We start from the raw sequence: 24,848 nt of genomic DNA on the forward strand, positions 1-24,848 counted from the left end.
CTACACAAATCTGCTTTTTTTAAAATGGCCTAACATTATCTGGAGTGTTGCTCCCAGAGGCATCATTTGAGTCTTATGCCTAGCCAAGAGGACCCATAAATCAAGACAGAAAGTTTTGTTAGTTTTATATGCAGTGGGCTGTAATTATTTTGAATTGCATTATGCCTCAATCATTGTAATTACTTTTAGATCATTCTTAAACAGCAGTAATAAAAAGAAAAGAAATCAGCCTTAAACCATTTTTCACACAAAAATATTGTAAAGGTGATATGAGAAGTCTGGCTAAAACATGCAAGAGCATGTAAATGTAGTATCTGGTGTGATATTCTGTTCATGCATTCTGCTGTGTGGATTCATATTTTCAAAATACGAATTATTTTGTGGTCTTTAAATTAGTACCATAATTAGCAGCACTTGGCTAGGAAGAAAATAGGTAATAACAGGAATTAATTTTAGCTTTAAAAATATTATCAAATGTGTATAAGAGAACCAAAACTATGTCACTGTTATTTTTTTATTGTTGTTGCTGTACTTATGTATGCTTGAGAGACTCCTTGGTCTTTAGTCCAAAATGAAAAACAGTGTAGTATGTATAAAAATGATCACAATTGTTTCCTAATTTTTCTAGTCAAACAAAAAATATGCTGGCTTGATGTATGCCTGGTTACACACTGAATGACCACAAAAAGTCACAGAATTGTAAATATCAGTGCTGCTACTATCTTCATCAGTGTAGTTCCTGAGAGCCCTTAGCAGCTTCCTCTCCGACTGTGTGAAGCTTTGAAATAAAACAAATTAATCCCCCAGGCTGTTCTGTAAGTCCTGCAAGCAACACTATTACCAGGTATTGTGCTGTGTGCGGGAACAGACCTTTCAACGATTTGTTCATGTCTTAATTACGAGTGACCACGGTTTAACACCGGGAGGCAGCTGAGTACCACACTGCCCGTCCTCAGCAGGACAGGGAGGAGAAGGGAGAGGAAGAAATGAGATGGTGGAAAAAGGAAAAAAATGTGAGTTTGAGATAGAAGCAGTTTAATGAAAGGAAACAAAAAGCAAAGGTTATGTGGAAGTAAGAGGAGGAAACAATTATTCTCTACTTCCCATCAGCCAGCAATGTTTGGCCGTGTTTTGGGAGGCAGGGCCTCAATATGCTCTGCGGCTGCTCGCGCAGACAGATGCTTTCATCACAAGGGCCCCCGCTTCTCCTCCTCCCCCCCTCTCGCCCCCGCTTTAACTGTTGGCCATGAGGTGATACGGTACGGGACATCCCTGTGGGCAGCACAGGTCCGCTGGCCTGGCCGTCCCCTGCCTGCCTCTTGCCCACCCCCAGCTACCAGCCTCTGGAGTGGGGGCTGCAGAGGTGTCCTGACACCGCGCCACCGCTGCTCAGCTACAGCCACACTGCTGTACCTCAGCACTGTCCCGGCTGCACGTGCAGAGCACAGCTCTGTACCGGTGCTCTGGGGAAAGCTAACACCATGCCAGCCAGACCCAGTGCACCTAGCCATTCCTCCGCCGGGTAAACAGCACTCCTGACAATACCAGAAAATGGTGCTAGATGAAAGCCTCCTTGGAAAAGTTATTTAATGTAACGTAACATTTAGGAACAGCATAGTATGAAGGCGTCGGATCTTCAAAAGGTATTTGGCTGTACCTAAAGCAGTGCTGCACAACTGATCGAATACAGAAGCCATTGCTCCAAAAACAAACGTGGGAACAACTGATCCCTGAGTTGCCACAAGAAACAGACACAGTCCCTGGTCCTCTGGGTAGTGTGAGAAAGCCACTGGACTGGACCGTTTCTCCAAGGGACTACAAAGATTAGTTCATGTAAAAGGCAGTAATAAAAAATGCCGAGCAAGTTGTCATCCCACATGACATCCTGGTCTCCAAATTGGAGAGAGATGGATTTGATGGGTGGATCACTCAGTGGATAAGGAGTTGGCTTGAAGGTCGCACCCAGAGAGTGGTGGTCGATGGCTCTGTGTCCAAGTAGAGGCCGGTGACCAGTGGGTCACCTCAGGGTCACCTCAGGGGTCTGTCCTGGGACTGGTTCTGTTTAATAGCTTTATCAATGACATAGACAGTGATCTTTCCTGGGTGATCTTTAAGGTCCCTTCCAACCCGAGACATTGTATGATTCTATGAAGTTACAAATTTGCCAGTCTCATTATTAAACAACAGTACTGAAGTAATGATGGAAATAATTCTTCCTAGGTATCAATGAACAATCCCTAATTTGGCCTATTGCTGCTACGTGTGTTAACAGCACTCATGCTGCTGTTCAGTGCTCTCAGTATTACAATAAAATCATTCAACAGCACTGTTCGTGTCCTACTTACGCTGTCAATGACCCACACTGCTACAGTTTATTGCTGATAGAGGAGAAAAATACATATCCGAGTAACCACTTGAAGTTCCTTCAACATGATGTAACACTTAACTCCAGAAAAATATTTAAGATGTTTATTAGAAGAAGTAAAAACTTGTAAAATTACATCAAAGGCAGTTTTCCCTTCCAGCAGAGAGAGAAAAAACATTACAAAAATAAAGTTAGCATCCAAGAAAAAGAAAAAAGAATAACCAACATCCCATCAGCTTGAAACTATTTATGCAATCCAGTTCCAAGCACACATGTACTACTACAGTATCTGTAAGTGTGGATATTTACAAATTCTAAGTAATTTCTAAAGTTTATTTAGTTCTTTCTAATATTAAAGTGTGCCAATTTGATCCACAAATGGTACATGAATTCAACAAATGTATTCACCTGGTTTGTAGTAAACAATAACTGTTAAACACTTAGCCATGATCTAGATGTTCTTAAAATTAAAAAAATGAACAAATTAAGGTCAACAACAAATACAAGAACTGTACGCAAAGGCTGAAATCACACGTGCAATTGCACTTGCAGCTGCAATGGAAGGAAAGCATCAGCTTATCCTGTGTTTCTGGGTTTGAAAAGACCTTCATCCAGACACACAGCACTCTCCAGTTCTTAGGAGAGCAGAAACAGAAGGGAGTACAATGTCAGTGTGAAGAAAAATGTCTATATGTTTGAAAATTGTGTGCTTTCTTGTGCCAGTAAGAATTCCCCCTATATCTGCAGCAGTACCTAGCAGTGCCGAAGAAAAAACAGCATCACTGCAACCATGATTACAGAGCTGCAACAGCTGAATACAAACGGAATCCATTCAGAGTTGTGTCTCACCCTCTCAGGGAGTTAAGACCCCCCCTAAAACAGACTTGCAATTGGCACTGTGTGCTATTTCTTTGGTTTTAAATGTATAAACAAGACTTTTCATCACTGTCTCCATCCTTCACAGGCATTTTCTATTACACAAAGAACTCCATTTGAACTTAGTAAATTCATGCAATGGTTTAAAATATATATATAAGAAACTGACATATATATAAGAAACTGGTTATAAGAAACCGACAAACCAAAAAGAAAAGAAAAAAAAATCAAGACTCAATACTGACCTTATTTACATTCTTAGAACAGTTACTAAAGTAATCAGAGCAAATCAGAATGAAACCTGATATTTGGGAATGTACATACCTCAGGGAAATAATCCTGTGGAAACTTCTCTTTTTCCAGCATGGGCGTGCTTTCTAAAGTGTCTGAGTAGATTTCTTTCCCAGTAACCTTTTTATACTTCTTAGCTAGGAATAGATATAAAACAAACTTAACATACATATATTCAGTGTTACAAGCAACTTACAGCACTCATTGGAAAAGCTGTTGCATCTGTGTAACAGGTAAGGTCTTAGCAAAAATAGGCAAACACTGAGTTGTTCTTGGGAAAAAAAAAAACAGAGACCACTAAAACGTATAAACATACTCGCTTACATCTGACATTCTCAAGCTATACAATTAGGGGTATTATTATTTTTACTATTCAGAGCAATGTGAAGTGTTGGAGCTCTAATTATGAATTTGGTCTCTGTATACTCAAGCACTCATATTTCCTGACGTGGCTCTTCAAAGAAACACCTATTTGCATCCTCAGCCAATATCCAGCAATTCATACTGGATAATTAACAGGAAAATTAATAAAAAACACATTAAGGTGAAAAGTGTTACTTATGAGTGATGATTATCTGCATGGTTTATCTAGCAACTATTTTTTTCAGATTTTAGTCTACCTACCTGAACATCAACTTACGCTTGTTAACACATTTATCATCTCATTTGTAACACATCTGTAATCACAACTTTTACACAGCAAACTAGTATACAGTCATTAAGATTATCTCAGCTTTTGGCCTGTTGCTTTAAATCAACAATATTGACAATCATCATCTACTTAGAGTCTGTCCACATTTAAATCTTCTGCTTGTCTAGCTGTGTCAGTTAAAGAAATAAAATAAAGGATACTAGACAGTAAGCTGTGTCTCTGTCTGGAGGAGTTGACTAGCACAGGAGTAATAATCCAGCTATTGCAGAAAGCTTCATAGGAATGAGTACAAATATCAGGATTTACTGAAGGACGTGCAATTGCCAAATACCACCTTCTCAAACTCTCAAAGAGAAAAAAAAAGCTATTTTTCAGGGTTCACAGGTCAACAAATCTTTTAGCGAATAGCTTTTAAGAATGGACACCTCAGTTTTGTAGCAAGCTGGGAAGAAGTCACCAGTAGACACTGAAGACAGGTTGGTGGGGCTGGCAGGAGCTTTGGAGATCCCCGTCCCAACCTGCTCCCAGCAGGTGCCTACAGAAGGGGGCTGGGGATTGAGCCCCTTCAGGAACAGAGAGAGACCTGACAGCCTCCCTGGGGTGCCTGCTCAAGTGTCTGACCTCCTATCAAAAATATTTTCTCTTACATTTAAGTGGTGTATTTAAATTTGGGCCTGTCACCTCTTGTCCTGTCACTGGGCAGCACTGAGAAGTGCCTGGCTGCCTCTTCTTTGCACTCTCCCTGCAGGTATTTACACTTACTGACGAGATCCCCCTCCAGCCTTCATGTCACGAGACTAAAACAGTCCCAGATCTCTCATCCTCATCTCACATGGAAGATGCTCCAATATCTTAGTGGCACTTTGCTGGACCTGCTCCAGTATGTCCATGTCTTTCTTATAGCATTAGTACAATTCCTCATTAAAATCTAAATCTGACCATCCTGAGTGTGCAACTGCTTCCTCACTAGTTTCTCAAACATCTCCTAGAAAAGGAGAAATTGAAAAACAGCTAAGCAGCTTCTTCTGTGAAAATTAAATCTGGTTTTGGTTAACAATTTCTCCTGCAAAGAAAGGTGACATGGTGAAGTCATCCACTGAAGTCACTGAAGCACTACCATACTCTGAGATAAAACAAGAAATGGTGAAAAATACTTATAATGGAGAAAGTGCATGTTTTTCCTCAAGGAAGTGAGAGTAGCAGGCAATACACTGCACCAAAACCAAATACTGAGTGGCCTACAACAGGAAAATCAGAAATTTCTTCTGTTATGTCCTAAGACAGGAATGGGAACAGTCAATTAAATTCAGAAATAGCTATATGAAACCCAATATAAACGTGAAGTTTATTCTCTACTTAATGCATTATTTTGATGGGCATCTTATTGTCCCAGACTGTCAGAATTGAGCAAGATCCTGAAAAATACTGGATATTCATAACTGTTTAAATACCCAGAATTACAACTGAAATCATACATGCATGAGCAGAGCCTTCGAGAGGACTGTTGTTAAACTTTAAGGTCTAACCTAGACTGACTCCTGAGATGTAACTGTTCTATAGCTGCCCATCAGAGGATTTCCGTCATCTTCCTCTGAATCTCTGCCACATTTAAAAACAGTTACTGGTGTCATATAGTATAGCAGTCCCTATGTGCATAGGTGGAAACAGTTTCCAACTCTGCCAACCTCCCTACTGCTACATGCCATCCTTCATCAATCAAGAAGGCCCATAACGTAATCAACAAGTTTTAGTTTTAGTTTGATGCCCATTAATCGGTTCAGAGAGTGAAAACGATTAAAAAAAATAAAAATCAGACCTCAGGACAAATAGGCCTTTTGTAAACCAAGAAAATAAAAATCTTAATGTGGGAATATGTAGAAGATGAATGAGACTCGCTCCATCCAAATCCTGTATGCGCTGTGACAATGTAGCCACCCAACCCGTTCAGATTATCAATTTCCTGCTATCAGCACAAGGTTGACATGTGAATTTAAAGCTGGAAAGGGTACTGTGTTTGTAAAAGAGATTTAGTGGTAAAGCAAAGCTCTTTTAAACTTTTTAATGAATGGTTGCATCACAGATAGAAATAACACAGACTTTTCAACCTTAAAGAACAATGTATGGATCTACATGGGTCATGAGCAAGCAGTTCTGCTTCTTGACCCACTTTGTACTCAGCCTTTCTCCTGATCAGGGCAATGTCCTGGCATCTCTAGAGGTGAGAACTTGACCAAATTTATCAAACTCCTCTGACACGGGAAGTTGGGTAGCTATCTGACAGTTAACATTAAGCTGGAACTATCCAACTGGATTGAGTTTTGACTAGGTATGCATAAGAGAAAAACTCCAAAAACGCTACTGTCAAGAGCGCTGAATGGTCTAGTTCTACTGGATATCTGGTGAAAATACCAAGCAACACAAAAACTTGTCACTTTAAGTTGTCTAGATAAAGTATTTTATATCATCAGAGGAAGCATTTACTGTAATGTAGCAATACTTCTTCAGGGAAAAAAAAAATCATTCTTTATGTGCCAATCACTTTGAGATCTGGCTCCCATAGGAAGACTAAACAAATGTCCTGATAAACTAATGCAGCATCATTCTAAGTAGATCATGGATGGATGTGCCTCTTTCACAAGTTTAACAGTGTCAGCAAAAAGATCCCGATGTCATTCAGGATACAGAACACATTTGGCAGATCTGTAAGGACTGAAGGCTTTTTCTGTGAGAACCTAAATAAAAGGTAGCACTTGGCAAAAAAGGAGGCATTTTACCATCAACTTACATTAACATCAATGCTAAATATGAACTAGTGATTCATTTACACGACTGCTGATAAGCCAGTGCAACAGAAAAGAAGCGTGCCTTCTAATGAATCTCCAAGTAAAAATACTTTTACACTGTTTCTGATTTCACACCAGAGAAAACAAGATTTGTTCCGCTAATCCAAGCTGTGGCACTGTTGAATGGATGAGAGATGGACTGAAATCAGCCTAACACCCCAGTCAGCAAACCCCTCTGCTGCATGATGGCTCTTCAGAGCACACAGATTTTCAATAGTTTAAATTGTGAGCAAACTTTTGGGCCTCTGACAACTGTAAAAATAGTCCAACACCTTCTATGCTGTAGAATTAATGCATGAGGCTGTAGGAAAAAGTTGTTCTTACTTTTAAACTCAAATATCTCTTCTTGAGAACTCAAAACCAGAAACAATCTATTCTTCTAAAGGCTGTATTAAGCCACATCTAACTAGGCAGTGAATTTTGAAACGATATAGTGATGTTACAGGAATATTAAATTGTATTTAAACATGGATTTTTTTTTCATGCTTTTGAGTAGAACCAGAATTTCATAGTGAGTTTTGTGCAGAGAACATTTGTATCCATTTGGATTTTACCTCTGATTTAAGAGCTTAATGCACTGTGAAAATGTCAATAGTCATGAGAGAAGAGGCAAGTTTTACATTTTGCCTGAAAGATGGGAGCCTTCAGGGTTATATTTTACAAACGCTATATTGGGAGACTGATTCTACTCTACATTAGGAGAACAGCAGGTGACTTATAACACTTTTCCAGTGTTGCACCTGATTTCCTTTGATTTTTCTTAAGAGGTTTTTTTCCAAGTTATGACTTGGCCAAACACATCTTTATGTCCATGGTTCACACCTCAGCTGACTTTGCTAAAAAGTATTATGACAGGTTTTGCTCAGCAAAATGAGGCACTGAACATTTAAAATGTTTATTTTCTGGAACAAGTACCTGTTTACTTCTTTTACATTCATTATTTTTTCCTAGACTTTTGTCTTCTGTTTTCTCATTTTTTTTAATTTTTACATTTTCTTTTAAAAGCTCTACAGTAGCAAAATAAGCTGTCAATCAATGATGAATAGACCCAGAAAGCTCCTCTTCTCCTAACACAACCATCATTTCACTCTGTCAAATGTTGCTAGAGCTGGACACGTCTCATCTATGATAAGAGGGGAGGAAGCTTTAGGTGGAATTCAGAGAGAAACTGCTAAGTCCTCCAGCAGTGGTGCTGTGAAATTATGGTGGCACCTAATCAGGAATTGCAGATACAGTTCACAAATTATAACACAAAGCCATTCATAAGGCAAAATGAATAAACAGTCATGAATGCTTCCATCTTTAACACAAATGCATGCTTCTTTGCCTTTTTTACTGGCTCTTTCCCTTTCACGCGCACAGTGGACCAGTAGGTTGTTCAATTTGGGGACTGGGGCAACATCTTAGACACCCAGCTTCATGAGCAAAATTGATTTCCTCCAATATTTAAACCCTGCACACAGTTATTATTTCATTATTTCACAGTTATTATAAGTCATTACTTTAGTGTCTGCTGAACTGTTCTAGTTTGGGAGAAAGACTAGACATGCAGGCTGACCTCTTATTAGAAGTCCTTACATCACTATTGACTTTTCCGATATGCTCTCTCAGAAATAAAATATGCTCTGAACTGCCTATGATATTAGATCTAAAACTTCCCTTCAGCATTGAAATCAGTGATGACAGACAGAATAACACTGGTTAAATCTTTAATTGTTATATATGTTGAACTACCATTCAATGAACTACTCTTCAAGATACTACTATTCAAGAAACTAAATTCAAGAACTACTGTTTCAAGAAAGGAAGACCCTGTACCCTCGAATAAATGAGCAGAGATGATTTGTCTCTACTGAGAATAAAAATAATTAATCTATATAATTAAGACAATTAGTTCACTCTATAGTTACCATCATTTTAACAGTGTCTCAAATTAATGGGATGCTAGATGTACTGTTAATGTGATTTTGCTCAGTAAGCTAAATGAAGCTCGCAAGATTTTTGTATTACATATACAGACAGTTCTGAACTATGTTTTATAACAATGTTTTATATAATCTTTGCTATATACATCTTCAGGAAGCATTCAATAATCGCCTATGATATTTCTAATATTTAATGTACCTAGTCTGCATTACTTTTAAACTTCTGAGATTTAGCAAGATTTCTAACCTGACAGATCAATGCGGGTTAGAAACAGTGACACTTTCCTACTGACCTGTACTGCTCCAAAGTAATTTGAGCCATAAATCTTGCTCAGCTGCTTTGCAGAATGACCATCACTGCTGGACATTTAAGGTCTTGGTCCTATATCTGATCTACATAGAAGAACCTTGAGGGTATTTAGAGTTCTTTTGAAATCATCAGGGATCTCTATGGATCCAAAGGTCCCTTTTGCATGTGAATGATTAATGCACCAGTTTTCAACCTGTGGCCAGCCCATTGACTTCTTCTAAGAGGTCTATAAAAGGTAAAAAAAGGAAATCCTACCATCAGTGGACTTGCATGCATTATACAGAAGTTTGCGTATCATGGAAAAACTGCTAGGTACCACTGTTAGGAAAAGATGACAGGAAAATTGCCTTCATGTATAAAGCCAACTGACAATGAATGGCATTTAATTCCTTTGCTTACCTTTAAAATCAAACTGGTAGATGTTTTTCAAAGATTCATGAAGAAAGTAAAAACTTCCTAGAGCCTGTAAAAAAAGCAATAAAATAGGAAATTGTAAAAATATCTACTTTGGCTTACTAAAACTAAAGCATCATGCTCTCCAATAAAAACATAATTTTTGCATTTCATAAAATCTGTAAAAATATTAATTTCCTTAGCTGTTTCTCTGAAGCTTTGTATACTATTATAAAGATCATTAACAATTGACTAAGTACGGTAAGGACACAATTATCAGGCATACTTTTAGAAATACTAAATGAATGGACGTAATTAGTAACACAGACAAGCACCTTTCTAAACACAGATCGCATCCCCACAATTCTTTTACAACAAAAAGAATTGTGACAATTCTGACGATTTCTGATACACACCAAGTGCAAAACAAATACTTTTGGAGACTGTGCAGTGCAGAAACAAGAGAAGGCTTGAGAGAGTCAATAGCCTTCGAGAGCGAGTCACAGGATCTCCATCTTCCTACTAAGCTGTGCAGACTCAATGGCTGCCAACTGCAGAGTGGGCGTAAAACTGAAAATCCGACAAGAATGTTGGGAATAGTTGTACATGTTTATATAACTTTCCCTGTGAAAAAGTGTTTTGACAATAGTTATAATGACTGAACAATAGCAGTATGTCCACCTCTGCTAGTCACACCTGCCGAGCAAGTGCTACTACTATTGCCAGTGTGAAGACTACAGAGTCAAGTATTTTCCTACAATGTACTGACCTGAAGAGAAAGAATATAAAAATATCTAGCAGGGACTTAGATGCTTGAATACATGTTAAGTTTCTTGACACCAGCATGATTGACGTGTCACATTACATATAAGCAGAAGTAGAGTTTAGTGTCCTGTTCCCCTCCTCCCTCCCCGAATAAAGAGCTACCATTTAAAATAAAATATTATGCATTATGCATTCATAGTTTGGATTTATATTGCATGTGTAATCATAATTCCTTCTGCTGATCTAGTCTTGAGCACCTATTCTCCTTATTTTCTTTGAAAACAGTGACTTAATCCAGTTATGGAATTCTGTAATAGTTTTAATGATTCAGTCTATGACTGAATAAAGCATGTAAACATACAGGTAATCTCTACTATGTTCAGAAAAACATATAAACCCCCATCCCAGCAAATTGATTTTAAAAGCATAATGAAGTCCACCCATATTTAGCACAATATTAGTACCTCTTCCTTACAAATACTTCAGTACTTTACTGGCTTCTGCAGATTTCTGAGATCTTAAGCTTTTATTTAAGGATTATTATGTCCCTCATTAAAGAAAGCATCTTTGTTCAGGACACCACTTAAGCATACCCCTTACTTTACAGGCTAAAGCACTTGGGTCCCAACATTGCCAAGAGAGATAGCATTTCATATCTTCAGACTGACTGCAATGCAGGTTGTGTTGTTTAGCTGGTGAAAAAGGCAGCCGGCTTGCTATGGATTCACAGAATCCCCAAGCCACAGACTGGTTGAGGCTGGCAGGGACCTCTGGGTCCATCTGGTCCAACCCCTACTCCAGCGGGGCCACCCAGAGGAGGTTGCCCTGCACCACGTCCAGGCGGCTTTTGGAGATCTCCAAGGAGGAGGCTCCACTAGCTCTCTGGGCAACCTGTGCCAGTGCTCCATCACCGCACAGCTCAGACGTGCTTCCTGAGGTTTGGGTGGGACCTCTTGTGCTCCAGTCAGTGCCCATTGCCTCTTGTCCTGGCACCAGGCACCACTATAAAGAGCCTGGCTCTGACTTCATTGCACCCACCCTTCAGGTATTTATAGACATTGATTTGAGGACCCTTTTCCCTGCCACAGAGCTCCCCTAAGACACAAGGAAACCCACTCCAAGCTTCCCATGTCCAATAATTGTATGCCTCTCATTCTCCGGGTACCCAGCCTCAGATGGCTGCAATCCAGTTTACAGAAGGGCTGAGTGAACTCTGCTGCAACGGGCACTCATGGCAGTGTGCTCCAAGTTCAGACAACGAGAGCAGAATGAAAATAATGCTTACTGCAATCACAACGTCTTATGCAGGAAAAATAAAGAAATGAAGATCTGAAGTGCAAGAGACCAGAGGATGCTCTCAGGCCTGGTGAAATGCCTATGGTCCCACACCAGCGGCTGCCAGCAATGGTCCTGGTGATGGGCCCTGGGCTGCTGCCCTTGGCCACACGCTGCGTGTCCTGCTGCAGCACGACGAGCTGGCCAGCCCTCGTCCAGACCAGCACCTGGCACTGAGACAGGACCCAGCAAGTCCTAGACCTGCGTTAGCTGGACTGTTTCCGAGACATGCAAAAGGCAGCACAGAAAGACAACCCTATTGTCACAGAAAGTACTGCTCCTCCACCAGAACATATTCCCGATCTGCCAGTTACTGATTTAGGACATGCCTGATAAACGTTTTTCTAACTTGCACCTAAAAACCTCTACAGAAGAGGTTTGTCCCCATGCAGCCTGATGTAAATTTTCACCAAGCCGACACTTAGAAAGTTTCCCTTAACACAGACAATCCTGTTTGCCTTCTTCATATCTCTTTGGTCATTGCACAACCCCAGCTCCTTTTCCAGTGAAGCTCCACGTGCTGGAAAGCCGCTAGCCCTAACCTCTTGGGCTCAGACAGCCCACTCCTGGCTCTGTCTAGGCCAGCGCAAGCTCCAAAATTTCACCTGTACTTAACCAAGAGCTCGCTGCTTGTTTTCACCTCTTCACAGTTACATAACATAGCGTTTTCTCCCAGTTAATGAGTGGAAATGCACGTATTAGAAGAGTAAAGGCAAATCAAGTGAGAAAGGAAATGATAGTGTAAAAAGACTTTAAAACATAGTATAAAAAAATGAATGAATTTTAAACGAAAATTTGATGAGCCTTTAAATGCATATGATTCACTCAGCAGAAGCAGTTGAAGGGGAGAAAAGAAAGTATCCTGTGTCTACATACAGTCTTACTGAGAAGTATACAAGAAACAACGTGTTAAACAAAAAGGATGATTTCGTTTCTTTCTGTCTTTTTACCCCTGTAACGTTAGAGACCCTCCTGGCAGAGTACTGTTTTGGTTCTGTGACTGCTGCATTATTTATGAGATTCTGCACATCCGGAGATGAAACATTTGCTGATTTGCCAAAAACACAAACATGAGGTCCAGCCCATCTCCTTGACATATTAGTCCATCCAACAGAAAACACTGTCACACATTTAACTGACGAGTACACTTCCCTGTGACCCAGTCAGCCAGTCAGCTTGCTTTCGGTTTTTGGTTTGCCTTTTTTTTTTTTTTTTTATTAATATGGAGGAGGAAAATAAGAAAATGCAGGAGACGCTCTTGCAGAGGACTCAAGGTTAACTATCCTGCAACAAGGACACACCGCCAGAAAAAAAAAAATCCTGATACAAAAGTATTGCAACCTGCTACTTAATAACTAACTGAATATAATAAATACTGAATACAGTATTATTAGCAATTAACAAAGTGCTGCTGTCTCTAACTAAACTTCGATTATTCTCTGGCCTTTGGTTATTAAAAATATAAGCGATTATTTTTAAATATTTACATGATATAAAGAGAGTATTATTAGGGGGGAAGAAGTACATTTTATCTCTTAGATAAAACTAGATAAATGTCTTAAAATGACTTAGTGATTAGTCTTAAGTGCTTAAAAGTCTTAATGCAAGTTACAGTTAAAATTCAGCTGTTGTACTTGAAAATAACTACTTAGAAAGCCCACAATTGAAAAAAAGAAAGAAAAATATATGCTGTCACAACTTCTACACTTGTAGAAAAGTGGCAAAACTTGTATTAGAAGTGTCTTGTTTTTAGAACACACATGGGCACTGCTCATAGGCATCATCATTGAGGAAAAACACGGATGGGAGAAAGTTGTTATTATTTTCAGAAAAAAATTAAGTTACAGTGTGTTTGATCAGAAAGGAGTGCTGGGGATGGGGTTGGAACACGGGGCCCAGCTGTGGTACCTTTGCTTCACGTTGACTTGTAAAGGCAGTGAATGTGGTAAATGCTCAGATAAGCGGGCACCTCACTGCACAGTTCTGTATCATGGCATTTTATCTTATGCATAAGCATCTAGTATTGCTAACATCGAGGTGTTTTATACACATACAGACTTTATTCTAGTGAAATCAGTGGTAACCATTATGTAAAGTACTTCTGAGTGGAAGGATTCTAGAAACTGAGCTGTTACCTGCATATTTACTTAGAGAGCTGACCTTAAACAAAAACATACAACAAAGTATTGTACTAAGTTTAAATGATTTGAATCTGATATATGTATACTACAAAAAAAAAAAAAAAAAAAGAAAAATATAAACAGCTCTATGTGTTCTCAGCTATAAAATCCAGTTAAACATGATTGTTTTTACCAGAAGCTTCTATTAACTTAATAGAATGAATTAAAGTCATGTTCTCTAGATTCTGAGTCACTTTTTGCTCTTTCTGAATTCTCCCCAGCTGGCCTACATCTTTCTTCAATGCGTAGGCCAAAATCTGTCATGTATAAGGATACCACTTTGTTATGTGATATCACTCTTTAAGAACTTAGTATAAGGATACAGCTCTGTTTCTGCTCCTTAAAGAAAGAAAGAAAGAAAAGCCTAGCAAAGTAACTGGAAAATATCATCCCACATGCCTGAAGTCTGACAAATGTAAAAGCAAATGACACTGGAGTCCTGGAATGGGAAATCCTGGACTACATCAGTAATATGTGGATAATTCAGCCTACCAATAACATTTAAATGAAGTTTTCAAGGGAGCTTTTCTTTTTCTCATAATCTAGGATAGCAGAATCACGTAGGCTGGAAGGGACCTCTGGCATCTCCAGGCCAACCCCTGTCCAAAGCGGGGCTGACAACGGGGCTGCTTGGGCCATTGCCCAGATGAGCTTCAAAAATCTCCAGGCCTGAGACTGCACCCCCTTGCCCCTTTTGAAGCGTCTGTTTCACTGCGTGAACGCCTTTAAGGTAAATTTTTTTCCTTCTTTATTCTAATTGGAATTTCCCTTGTCATAGTTCATTCATACACAATTACAGAATATCCCAGGTTGGAAGGGACCCACAAGGAACATTGAGTCCAACTCTAGTTGATATGGAAATGTAAGGCTAACGAAACAAAAATTTGAAAATAAGTGATCTATCTAAATCAGGCATAAATAATTTTAAAAATGGGTGAAAATTTGGATTTTTGTGACGGAATTGTGAATCCTGAAGCTTTTGTATGTCATGCATCACTAAAACAAGAAGAAATGAAGTGCTCTAAAAAATCTGTTTTATTTGGATGCCATAATTCTATTAAAAATAATACTGTTACTTGTGTTCAAGCTACAAATTTATTTCTGGGCAATCTGATTTGCTAGCTGCTTTACTTTTTAAAATTTTAATCTCTCCTTTTTTTTTCAAACTAATTTTGAAGAATTATGCAGCAAAAGTTTCATTTGATAGTCTACATTTGTAGCATTGAGTGTCAACTAATTGCGCACAAAGACATAGTTATTAGGTAACTCTGTACAGCTTCAGGAACTGCTACTACCGACATTAAAGATAGGCTTTTGCTGTGTAATTCTAAATACATTATCAAAAAGAAGTATAACTCTAATGGAATGGAAATTACAGCTATCACTATCTTCCGCATTGTTACAGACTTAATCAGGTTTATGTACATAAATGTTAACTTGTAAAATGATGGAGTGCAGATATAATCCACTGCTATAATACAATGAAACAAAAGTAAAAATCTTCCAGGGCCGAATGCCTAGGCCCTTTTCTTAAGAAGATTATGTTAATTCAATATATTTCTCATATAATTACAGGCCATGTCAACAGTAAAGTTAAATGACAGCAATTCAAAGTCCAGAACTTTGTTTTACTTTTGTTACTCATATTTTTAATACTATTCGTAAAAAGTATTAGCGTTACATACAGTAGCAGTAGTATATACAGTATCTAAGCCATATAATACAGAAACACATGACGATTATAAAATTCCCCCAAATTATTCAACTTTTAAATGTAAAGAAGAAAATGCCTTATTTGTTCCATTTTAAGGATTGTTTAAATTTATTATTTCTGCTATAAGCACTAATTCTATACAATCTGTAAAAGCAGGTATTTTTACTAAAACGTGATCTCAGACACAGCAGGACAAGCCCCTGCTAGCCACTCTGAACCCAAACCCTAGAGGTACTGTGCCAGGAAATAAACTAGGAGATGGTATACGCTCTGTCATATTTTCTGAACATGAATGATAGGAGCAGCCACAGCCGCTGTATTTCACGAATGCAGACGCAGAGCGGTAAGTGAATGGATAGCTCACAGGTAGGCTTGGATCAGAAAGTTCTTAATTTGTTAGGCCAACCTGATAACACTTGGGTCTGTAACTATGACCATCACTTGCATTCAATAATAACAGAAGTTTCTAAAGGTTCAGTAAGATCAGCACAGCCCATTGACCTCAGGTGGTCAAAGAGACAGTATGTGTAATTCTCTGGACTGATGAGCTAGGTGGCTTTCTACCCCTACCAGCAAAGAGAGGAGCTGACAATAAAGGGAAAAGGCTTCACCAGATTCTGAGTTACCCAGTTTCTCCCATAAATATATACACAATTCAAAGCAATACCGGTGGCCATGAGGAAATACTACAAAGTCACTGCTGGTGGTTCTACAATTTAAATTTATTCACATTTTGCTTTATAGAGAAGTTTCAGTATTCTGAATAGGCACAAACACACACACACCATAAATAAAATAGCAGCAAGTGTCAAAGTGAAAAGTCAGGTAGGACAGAAATGAATGATGGTAATTTTTAGGCTGGACAAGTATCTTAGAAATGCACAAGAATGTTAAAACTGATTACTGATTATTCTTCTGTCTCCCTCCACACTGAAACTAAACAGCTTTGTTTTAACACTCTAAAATCAAACAGACCTGCACAGAAAATCCCACAGGTAGGGTAGGGTAAACCATTAGAACACAAGTTATTATAAAGTGATTGAGAGAAACCAAGAGAGATGAATAGAAAGAAGAGTGCTGGACTCCACAAAGCATCATCTAAAATGAGAGCCACTGCCAGGCAGAGCTGCACGGCACTGCAGTGCGCTCCAGGGCCTTGCTGCTGAAGCCTCCAGCAAAGGGTGCCAGTGCTTGCAGGGACATTGAAAGGAGCGTGGCCCTGGGGGAACCAGCAGGCTCCCTCGTGCACAGTGGTTGTTGTGCTCTGCTCTCAACACACAGTGCTTTCTGTATCATGTTCCTAGCTCTGAAACACTTCCTTTGTGGACTCCTAGAAACTTTTTCAGTATCGCAACCACTAATTATAGTGTACACAGTCAAATACATCCTATCTGCTGAAAGCTTTTGTGAGAATGGCCCTTAGGAAAACATTCAGGAACTCAGTGAAAAGGCTAGGTAATTAGCTCATGGCAATGGTGTAATTAACAAAATGCATTCTTTCAGGAGTGATGGAAGTACCTGACTGCTCTTACCCCATGTTCCTATAGAACTGTATCACTAGATGTAGAAACAGACAGTAGAATTTAACTTATGGCTTGTACAAGTTAATCAGAAAAGCTATGTATCTCCCAAAGAATATACTGTTGAGGAAAAAACTAGGTATCTTCTACCTGTTAACAAACTGAAGTTAAATGATCATTACTCTTAATTAGGTTCCAGAATAACATTCAGTATTATGCTGGAAATTTCTTTCATTATTTGAATCCTTGCCCAAGGCAGGGGGAGGGGGCAGGGATTGGAACTAGACAATCTATAAGGTCCCTTCCAACCCAAGTCATTCTAGTCCATGCTGAGAGACTCATCTGCAAAAACTGCTACTGATAGCAACATAAACACTTTGGCCCTGTTGCATTACACATCTGGCATTAAAACCCCTATTCCTTTGATTATACAGAAATCTTGCCACAAAAGTCTGCAGATTTAAATAGCTGTATTTTTTTGTAACAGCTAATTGACATAATTTCTTTTTGAAGTGCGTCATTTCAATTGTGGAAATTTAACGCATAAAGGAAATACCTGAATAAAAGTTTAATTACTATACAGATTAAACATTTACTGCATTACCTCAGTAGATGTGATAAGGCTAATATATAAAGATTGCTTTAAATAAATTCAAAATAAATTGGCAATGATGACACAGAAACTGTAATTCATGTAGTCATAAAATCCATAATTAGCTTTAATGAATATTTAAAGTCAAAGTTCAACCCAACTTTTTCAATGTTTAACCTACTATATCAATATAGTTCAAGGAATTCATTTATCATCGAACATGACAATGTCTGAATATTAATTAGCACAGGCACTGCTGTCAGGAAGCCCTTATCTCCTACCAGTGCTTTTGGCTGTGCTGCATGTCAACAGTGTGTTTGTCACGTCTGATATTATTGATTCCCTGCCTGTTTTGCTAACAACAATTAAAAAATATTTTACATATTTATAAACCCGAACATCAAGAGCGCGTATTAATTTTCCATTAGTAAAATGGAGTCTATTAGCTGCCACATTTCAGTCAGGGGAAAGGCAGCAAATTAGAAGTTGCAGCAGCTTCAGACAGGAAGACAGTAATTTTAACACAGAAGCACTGTTATCGGGTACTAAACGGGGACACCTTATCTAGATTCATTTATGTCGCAATGAAGTTTAAGAGACTTCAGCCATAAAACCGCGCGCCAGCAGACGGCTCAGGCCGCGCGTCCCCGCGGCCGCTCCGGCAGGGGCAGCCAGGCCCCAGCCGCCGCGAGCGGCACCGCCCCGCCGCCGCCTCCTCGGCCCGGCCGGCCCCGCGCCCGGGCCCGGCGCCCGCGGGCCTCCCGGCAGCGCCCTGCCCGGCCCCGCAGCCCCGCGGCAGCAGCCGCCGGGCGGGGAGGTTGCCGCCTGCCTGCCCGGGGCCGCAGCGGGCTGTGGGGCTGCTCGGGTGCCTGAGGACGGCCGAGGCTCACCGGGCGCCTGGCCGGCCCCTGGCTTCCCAAGAAATTCACTTCCCAAGAAATTCCTTTCACTTCCCAAGAAATGAAGAAAAGGCACGGTGCAAGGACAGGCTGGATCTAGCACGTTTGAGCGCCAAGTGACAAAGCAGCTACAGATAATGAACAATGTTAAAGTATATGCTTGTCAACTCTGTTCAAAAATTACCTGATCCAGTAGAGCTAAATTAACACTTAATGCCTATTATTCATTCAAGGTTAAAAAACCAGGCTGGGTACACTGATCAACTCATTATAAAAACATCTATCACTTTTTATTTGCAAACAAATCAGGTGTCCAGCAATTTATCATTTCCTGAATTAGACTTATCAGCTAAAGTACATACAATTAAACGGCTATTGAGCTTCCCCCCAAACAGGCCCCATGCACCTGACGTGCAGACAGCCAGGCCCGAACAGGCCATGCTGCCTTAAACAATTACGCAGTACTTTTGCAGCTTCGTATCTCAAACACAGATACCAGTGTAGTTTCATCAGTTTGAAAAATTACACCCGAAAGTGTAAAAGTGAGTGGGCTCCAAATATTCAGTGATAGACTTTAACACCCTGAGGATGCCTTGAAAGCAGATGAGGAGGGGCCAACAAGCAGCATGGGCATGGCCCAACGCTCAGTCGCTGTTTGGTACCTGCAATGAGCGTCACTGGTCACCTCCGATTCCTCTGAGCCCAAGATGCACAAGCTTCTCGCACGAAGAAGCTGACCAGAGGTAACAGACCTCCTGATCTTGATACAGAAATACAGTGGGTGACTTGCAGTAGGACTCTCCTGTCCAGCCGATGTGAGCGATGGCTTTCCAGTATACAGATACTCATTCCGCCACTCCACCCACTGACATTTCTGTGGCACATCCATGAATGACCAAAGCAGCCCTGGACACAATGGTACAGGATTTCAGAAAGCCGTAGCTTTCTCCTGCTGCCAACCTTTCTGAAACAGCCAATGCACTTTCTAGCTCTTGGCCACAGGCACACTGCTGGGAAGGCTGGGCTGCTCTTACCCTGTCTAAAGACAGCTCATATACCATCTAAGGATGAGTAAGTGTTCAAATTGTATTAACTCTTAAAAAAAACCTCTTTCTGGTTATGAAAAGTTGGTCTACACTGTATTAGAAATATATGCCTAGTTACACACACGATTCTCTCATTAAAGCAAATGGAATTACTTGAAAAATGTAAAATCACTGGCAGAATTGGTATTGAAGATTCCCATACTCTCTACCATCTAAAATAACGTTACTTATTATAATACAAACATACTCATGTGGTAAAGAGACAGCTTGTAGTACCACAACTTGCTTACATAATTGCTGGTATCTTAACAGTTTCTCCTGTGACCATGTCCAATTAAGTCAATATGGCAAGAACAGTGGAGATGTCTGTTACTTGAAACCTGAAGGTACAGCTGGTAGAAAAACAGGCTATCAAGCAAGTCTACCCAAATCCCAGTCGTTTGCTTACTGTAATTGTATTATATCAATATCTGCCTGCAAAGATACTTCCATATTTCTAGATTAATTTCCACATGCTGGTTTTGACTTAAAACTTTTTAATCTATTTGTAATCTATTTATTTTATGGACCTGCCCATTTTTCAAACTGACTCTCTCAGCCATACTGTTGCAGCTAGGCAGTGAAATTATACTTCTGCCTACTTCATGCCAGATGAATAACCTCTCATCTTCCATGTTTCTAGCTTCAATGAGCTGTCAGAACATGCAGTATCATTTCTAAACATCCTTAACTGAATTTTAGTGCCACAATCTTTCCTGCTAAGTTTTAGTTTAGCAGTACTAGACATACTTTAAACATCTTTTAATACACTTTTAACACTGTTCCATTACTTTATTTCCCTTATTTCTTCAATACAGTTAAGTGTGAAACCAGTAATAACTGAGCTATGAAGAGGAAGAGTCATTATAAATTTACTGAAAAAAACCCTAAGCATTCAAAAATGAATTCTGAGTTTTTTTTCTATAATAGTCAAATTAAATGTAATTCAGGAAACAATTGCTTATCTGAGTGTTTTTTATACAGTTTTATAGCTTGTATTACTTATTTCTAGACTCATTACAAAGACGTAGATATTTTTAGATTGGCTTAACTGTATAGGTTTCTAAGAAGGCTGCAATCTGTCTACATGACAAATTGGATTAATTGTTTTAAAAATTCCAAGATATCTAAATCCCGTCATTTAGATGCTTTATCCAGAAACAATGATAAAAAATAACTTGTTTACAAACGTGTTTTTTACAGATACCTCAGAGAAGTCTCTCTGGCTAGCAGCAACCACCAACAGTATTCTTTTAGAGAAAAAAAAAAAAAGTCCCATCTCTCATTCATTTTGAAGACTTAACAAAATGAGTGATGTTATCCACCTATACTACCTTTTCTTTATGCTTAATGCATCAATAGAGCAAATGAAAAATCTTATTTTTGAAAGATTCTTTGGGACTACGTAATTTAAGGAGAACAGAACAAATACAAAATGTGAGATACGTATAAAAATATCTGGTAAGTAAATGAATCATCTATGTGTAACCTACCACACTGACAAAGAAAATTTAGTACTGCTTTTGATACTTCTTTCACAAAGATATTTAACATTTTAATTACAAATCAATTCAATTAAAAAACTATGCAGTTTATTTTCTCTAAAACAGAACAAGGAGCCAACAGAAAAAGCATAAAGCAAATGAACAACAACAAAGAACACATTTTCATGAGTTAAGAAAAGAGTATGTATGCTGAACAGTTAAAAAAATGCTAACTATCAATATTCCTGAACACACAGTAGAACCTTCACAAAGTCATTAATCACATTGTTATTTAATATTTCTATTACGCGAGCACTTTAGAGGCCCCCAATCACAGTAAGAGGCACACAGCTTGGCTCCACACCAATATAAAGGAGGCTGTCTGAATACAGGATTCAGAACTATAATTCAGGGCCACACTCTGAATTCTGCCCTAGCAACTTCTTAATGGGACTGACCACAAGCAGTGTGTGTGTTCAGCAGGCCAGAATCTCTGCTAAGGACGCCACTGAAGGATTCAAAACCAGAACAAATTCCATCCCACTGCTCTGAATATGCACTGGCTCTTCAGTATGAGAAGAAACAGAAGTAAAATCTAGTTTCTATTTGTAAGCAGAACAGAGCGTAGAGGTATGCAGTTAAGTGCTTAAATACTAAATGCTTATTTCAGAGTTAAACCTCATGCACAACCAAAGGTATTCCCCAGGCAGTTTTACGTTCTTGATAAACAGAGTTCAAAATATTGTAACTAGAACCTGAACAGCAGATTTATTCAGTGGATATTGTTAATGGCTCATGAACTGAGAGAAACTGAGCTTGAGCCTTAGACTGAAGAAGAGAATACACAAATGCAGAATATTATTTTTCAGAATGCAAGCTATATTCTATATTCTGTTTATTTTTGTCAGCATTTTAGGAGTGCAGCCAATAGCAACAGAGACCAAAGTAGCACTTCACCTCTTCCAGAAATTCTTTCTTCATTCCCATATATTTCTGTCCTCCTAGAACAGCATGAGTGAGTGCACTGCACAAACTATCAAAGGGATGCAGCCATGAAAAAGGCAGATGTGATACAGCAATGCAGTTAGAAAAGCATTAACACAGCCGTACAGCACGATGATGCTGCATCATCTGGAACCACTTAAACAATTTGGATCTCCCATGTAGAAGTTTGACCATACTGAAAAAGGCCATTAGGGTGAGAGAACAGAATCCTGTCATACAAGAAGAGATTAAAAGAGCTTGACTCTGTATTCCAACAAGAGAAAAGAAAGCCGCAAATAAATCACAGGTGAGTAGCACTGGGGAAGGGAAAGAACTATGTAAACTAAAGCGCAACAGTGATGCATGGACAAAATGGGTCCAAACTGAACAGAAATTTAGACTAATTAAGAGGTATCTGATAACCATGAAGAGACTAAATACGTGGAATATCCTTCCAGGGACATTACCCTGATCTGCAGGGTCAGAAGGAAGATGCTATGAGAGCAAAAATCCTAACAAGTTCTAATGTGAAACATGACAGGTTTCCTTGAGTCCAGCAAGAAAGCCACGCCAACTTCTTTCTGTCTTTTTGCTCCTGCTAACCAGCGTCTCCTTCACTACCAGCCAAACCCTGGCACGCTCCTCAGGTCAATAAATGAGCTGCACACAGGAGAGCTTCCCACAGAACTCAGGGAGACACAAGTGCTATTCCAGGCCAGGAGGTAAAAAATGAAATGCTCTGCGTCAGTCCCTCACTGCTCATGCACTTGGGTAAGGTGGCTGATCTGCGCTGTACTTTCATGATCAGTGACCAATCCCTCCCAACTATGGTACATGAGATATGATTGGGCTTTGGTAATGCTATGGCAGCTGGGATGCAACCTGAATGCCTTCTGGTCAGATGGGAAGAGACTGCTGAATATTTAACGTTTTACCATATTTTTCTTCTACTTAAAAAATAAAAAAAAATCTTTATTTGTAGGAAAGTGGTAAGCTAGATGACTCTTGCCACATTTAGTTGACTCTAAATAATTGTAATTAAAAAATCCCCAACCTTTAAGTCAATTCAGTATTTCATGGATATATTCTTACATAATACACTCAGGATGGCAAATTCAATTTGATGAGGAGACATTAATGCCCATTTCATTTAGTATTATACGGGCCATCTCCAAATAGGAACAGTACCATGTGGTAAAAGGCTGTATTTAGCATGTCACAGTCACTGGCGGTTGTTTTGTATCTCAAAGAACCTTTGTAACTGCCTCAAAATAAGAGATGATTGATTTACAAAGTACCAAATTTCAAATTTCATATTCTAGGACTAAACATCAAATAATTGGACAAAGCTGTCCCCCTGTCTGACCCATCACAATCAAGCCCCTTTCAAGGTTGACTGCCTGCATAAGAAATATGTGCATAATTTCATTTTGTCTCCTGTCCAACATCCAATGTTAGAAGTTAATTAAATTGCTTGTCCATTGTATTCATCCACTTACAAAGTTAATGATATTCTGTTCCTGAATTAAAGAGAATTTTATAAAGCCTGCACTATGGAACCTGGCATGCTGTACACTGAGGAGCTGAACTCTGTCATGGTTCCTGATTGCAGCTTTCCTAATTAGGAAACAAAATGAATGTTTCTATGTCTGCCAATGCAGAGGACAAGTCATTCCAACAGCGAGGGTAAATGCTTTGTACAATAGCAACTTAATAATATCTCATGTTTGACTATAATAAATTCTGTAGGATTAATAAACCTGTTAAGTTTTAAAATTACCATAGCAAAGATGAACTGCAGTATAACAAGACAGCATTAAAAAAGGGACACAGGTTTGAGGGAGAGAACTGCTTCTTGCAAGGGCATCAACCTTGAGGACATTGAAATCACCGCATTCTTGTTCTTGCATGAGAGGAGGAAGGAAAACATAATGATATGGCAATCTACTGGAACCAGATGAGAAGCAAAGATTAATAATTTAAACTATACTACTTTTGCACTTTTGGCCTAGATACAAAGATGCAGTACCCGTGCAGCAGTCTTTCTAAGCAACCTTACAATCATAAGTATAATGCAGTTGCAAATCAAGTAGCTGTAACGGCAAACTTCTCAAGCCCAGGAAAGCTGCTGATAACAGCACTGAAGCCATCAAATGAGTAAAAAGCTAGAATTAAGCACAAAGACTACCTGCTGTGCGAGAAAAAATAACTATGTGGTTGAGTGGAAACTACGAGAAAAGCACCCTGCATGGAAGTGTTATTTTAAAACATACTTTTTCATATTCAGTCAGAAGCAGCCTTTCATGACTTATGCCACTGGAGTCAGTCTATCTTAAATCAGTGGCCCTAAACATTTCTAACTGGTGTCTCCCAGATGATGATGGTGCTGCAGCTGGGAGGCCTGCAGGATGCATGGTTTTAAGAAAGCCCCCCTCCCACCAGCCTCTCTTGGGCTCCTGGGCCCTGCGAGCTGGGCGGGGGCTTGGTGGTGTGCTCAGGAGATCAGCACACACAGTGCCGCGCTGCGTGAATTGGCTTGCCGCATCAGCAGATGTTGCAAAAATGTTCCAGCATGGGCACACTTCACAACTAGATTCCAGTGGATGCAGTCACTCTGCCACTGTTTCTGCAAACA

At 39.4% G+C, this 24,848-nt stretch overlaps 1 protein-coding gene across 1 annotated transcript in view; it reads right to left on the reverse strand.

Moving 5' to 3' along the window:
• INPP5A (inositol polyphosphate-5-phosphatase A) overlaps positions 1-24,848 on the reverse strand; it is a 253,893-nt gene that overhangs the window by 113,759 nt on the left and 115,286 nt on the right. Inside the window, exons 5-6 of the mRNA XM_035547561.2 lie at positions 9,662-9,725; positions 3,566-3,669 (exon numbers count right to left, since the gene is read on the reverse strand). Of these exons, the coding sequence (XP_035403454.1) occupies positions 3,566-3,669; positions 9,662-9,725 (168 nt within the window). The remainder of the gene's footprint in view (positions 1-3,565; positions 3,670-9,661; positions 9,726-24,848) is intronic.

Source organism: Cygnus atratus, chromosome 7 (genome assembly GCF_013377495.2).
Source record: "Cygnus atratus isolate AKBS03 ecotype Queensland, Australia chromosome 7, CAtr_DNAZoo_HiC_assembly, whole genome shotgun sequence".
In the NCBI taxonomy this organism is placed as follows: Eukaryota; Metazoa; Chordata; class Aves; order Anseriformes; family Anatidae; genus Cygnus; species Cygnus atratus.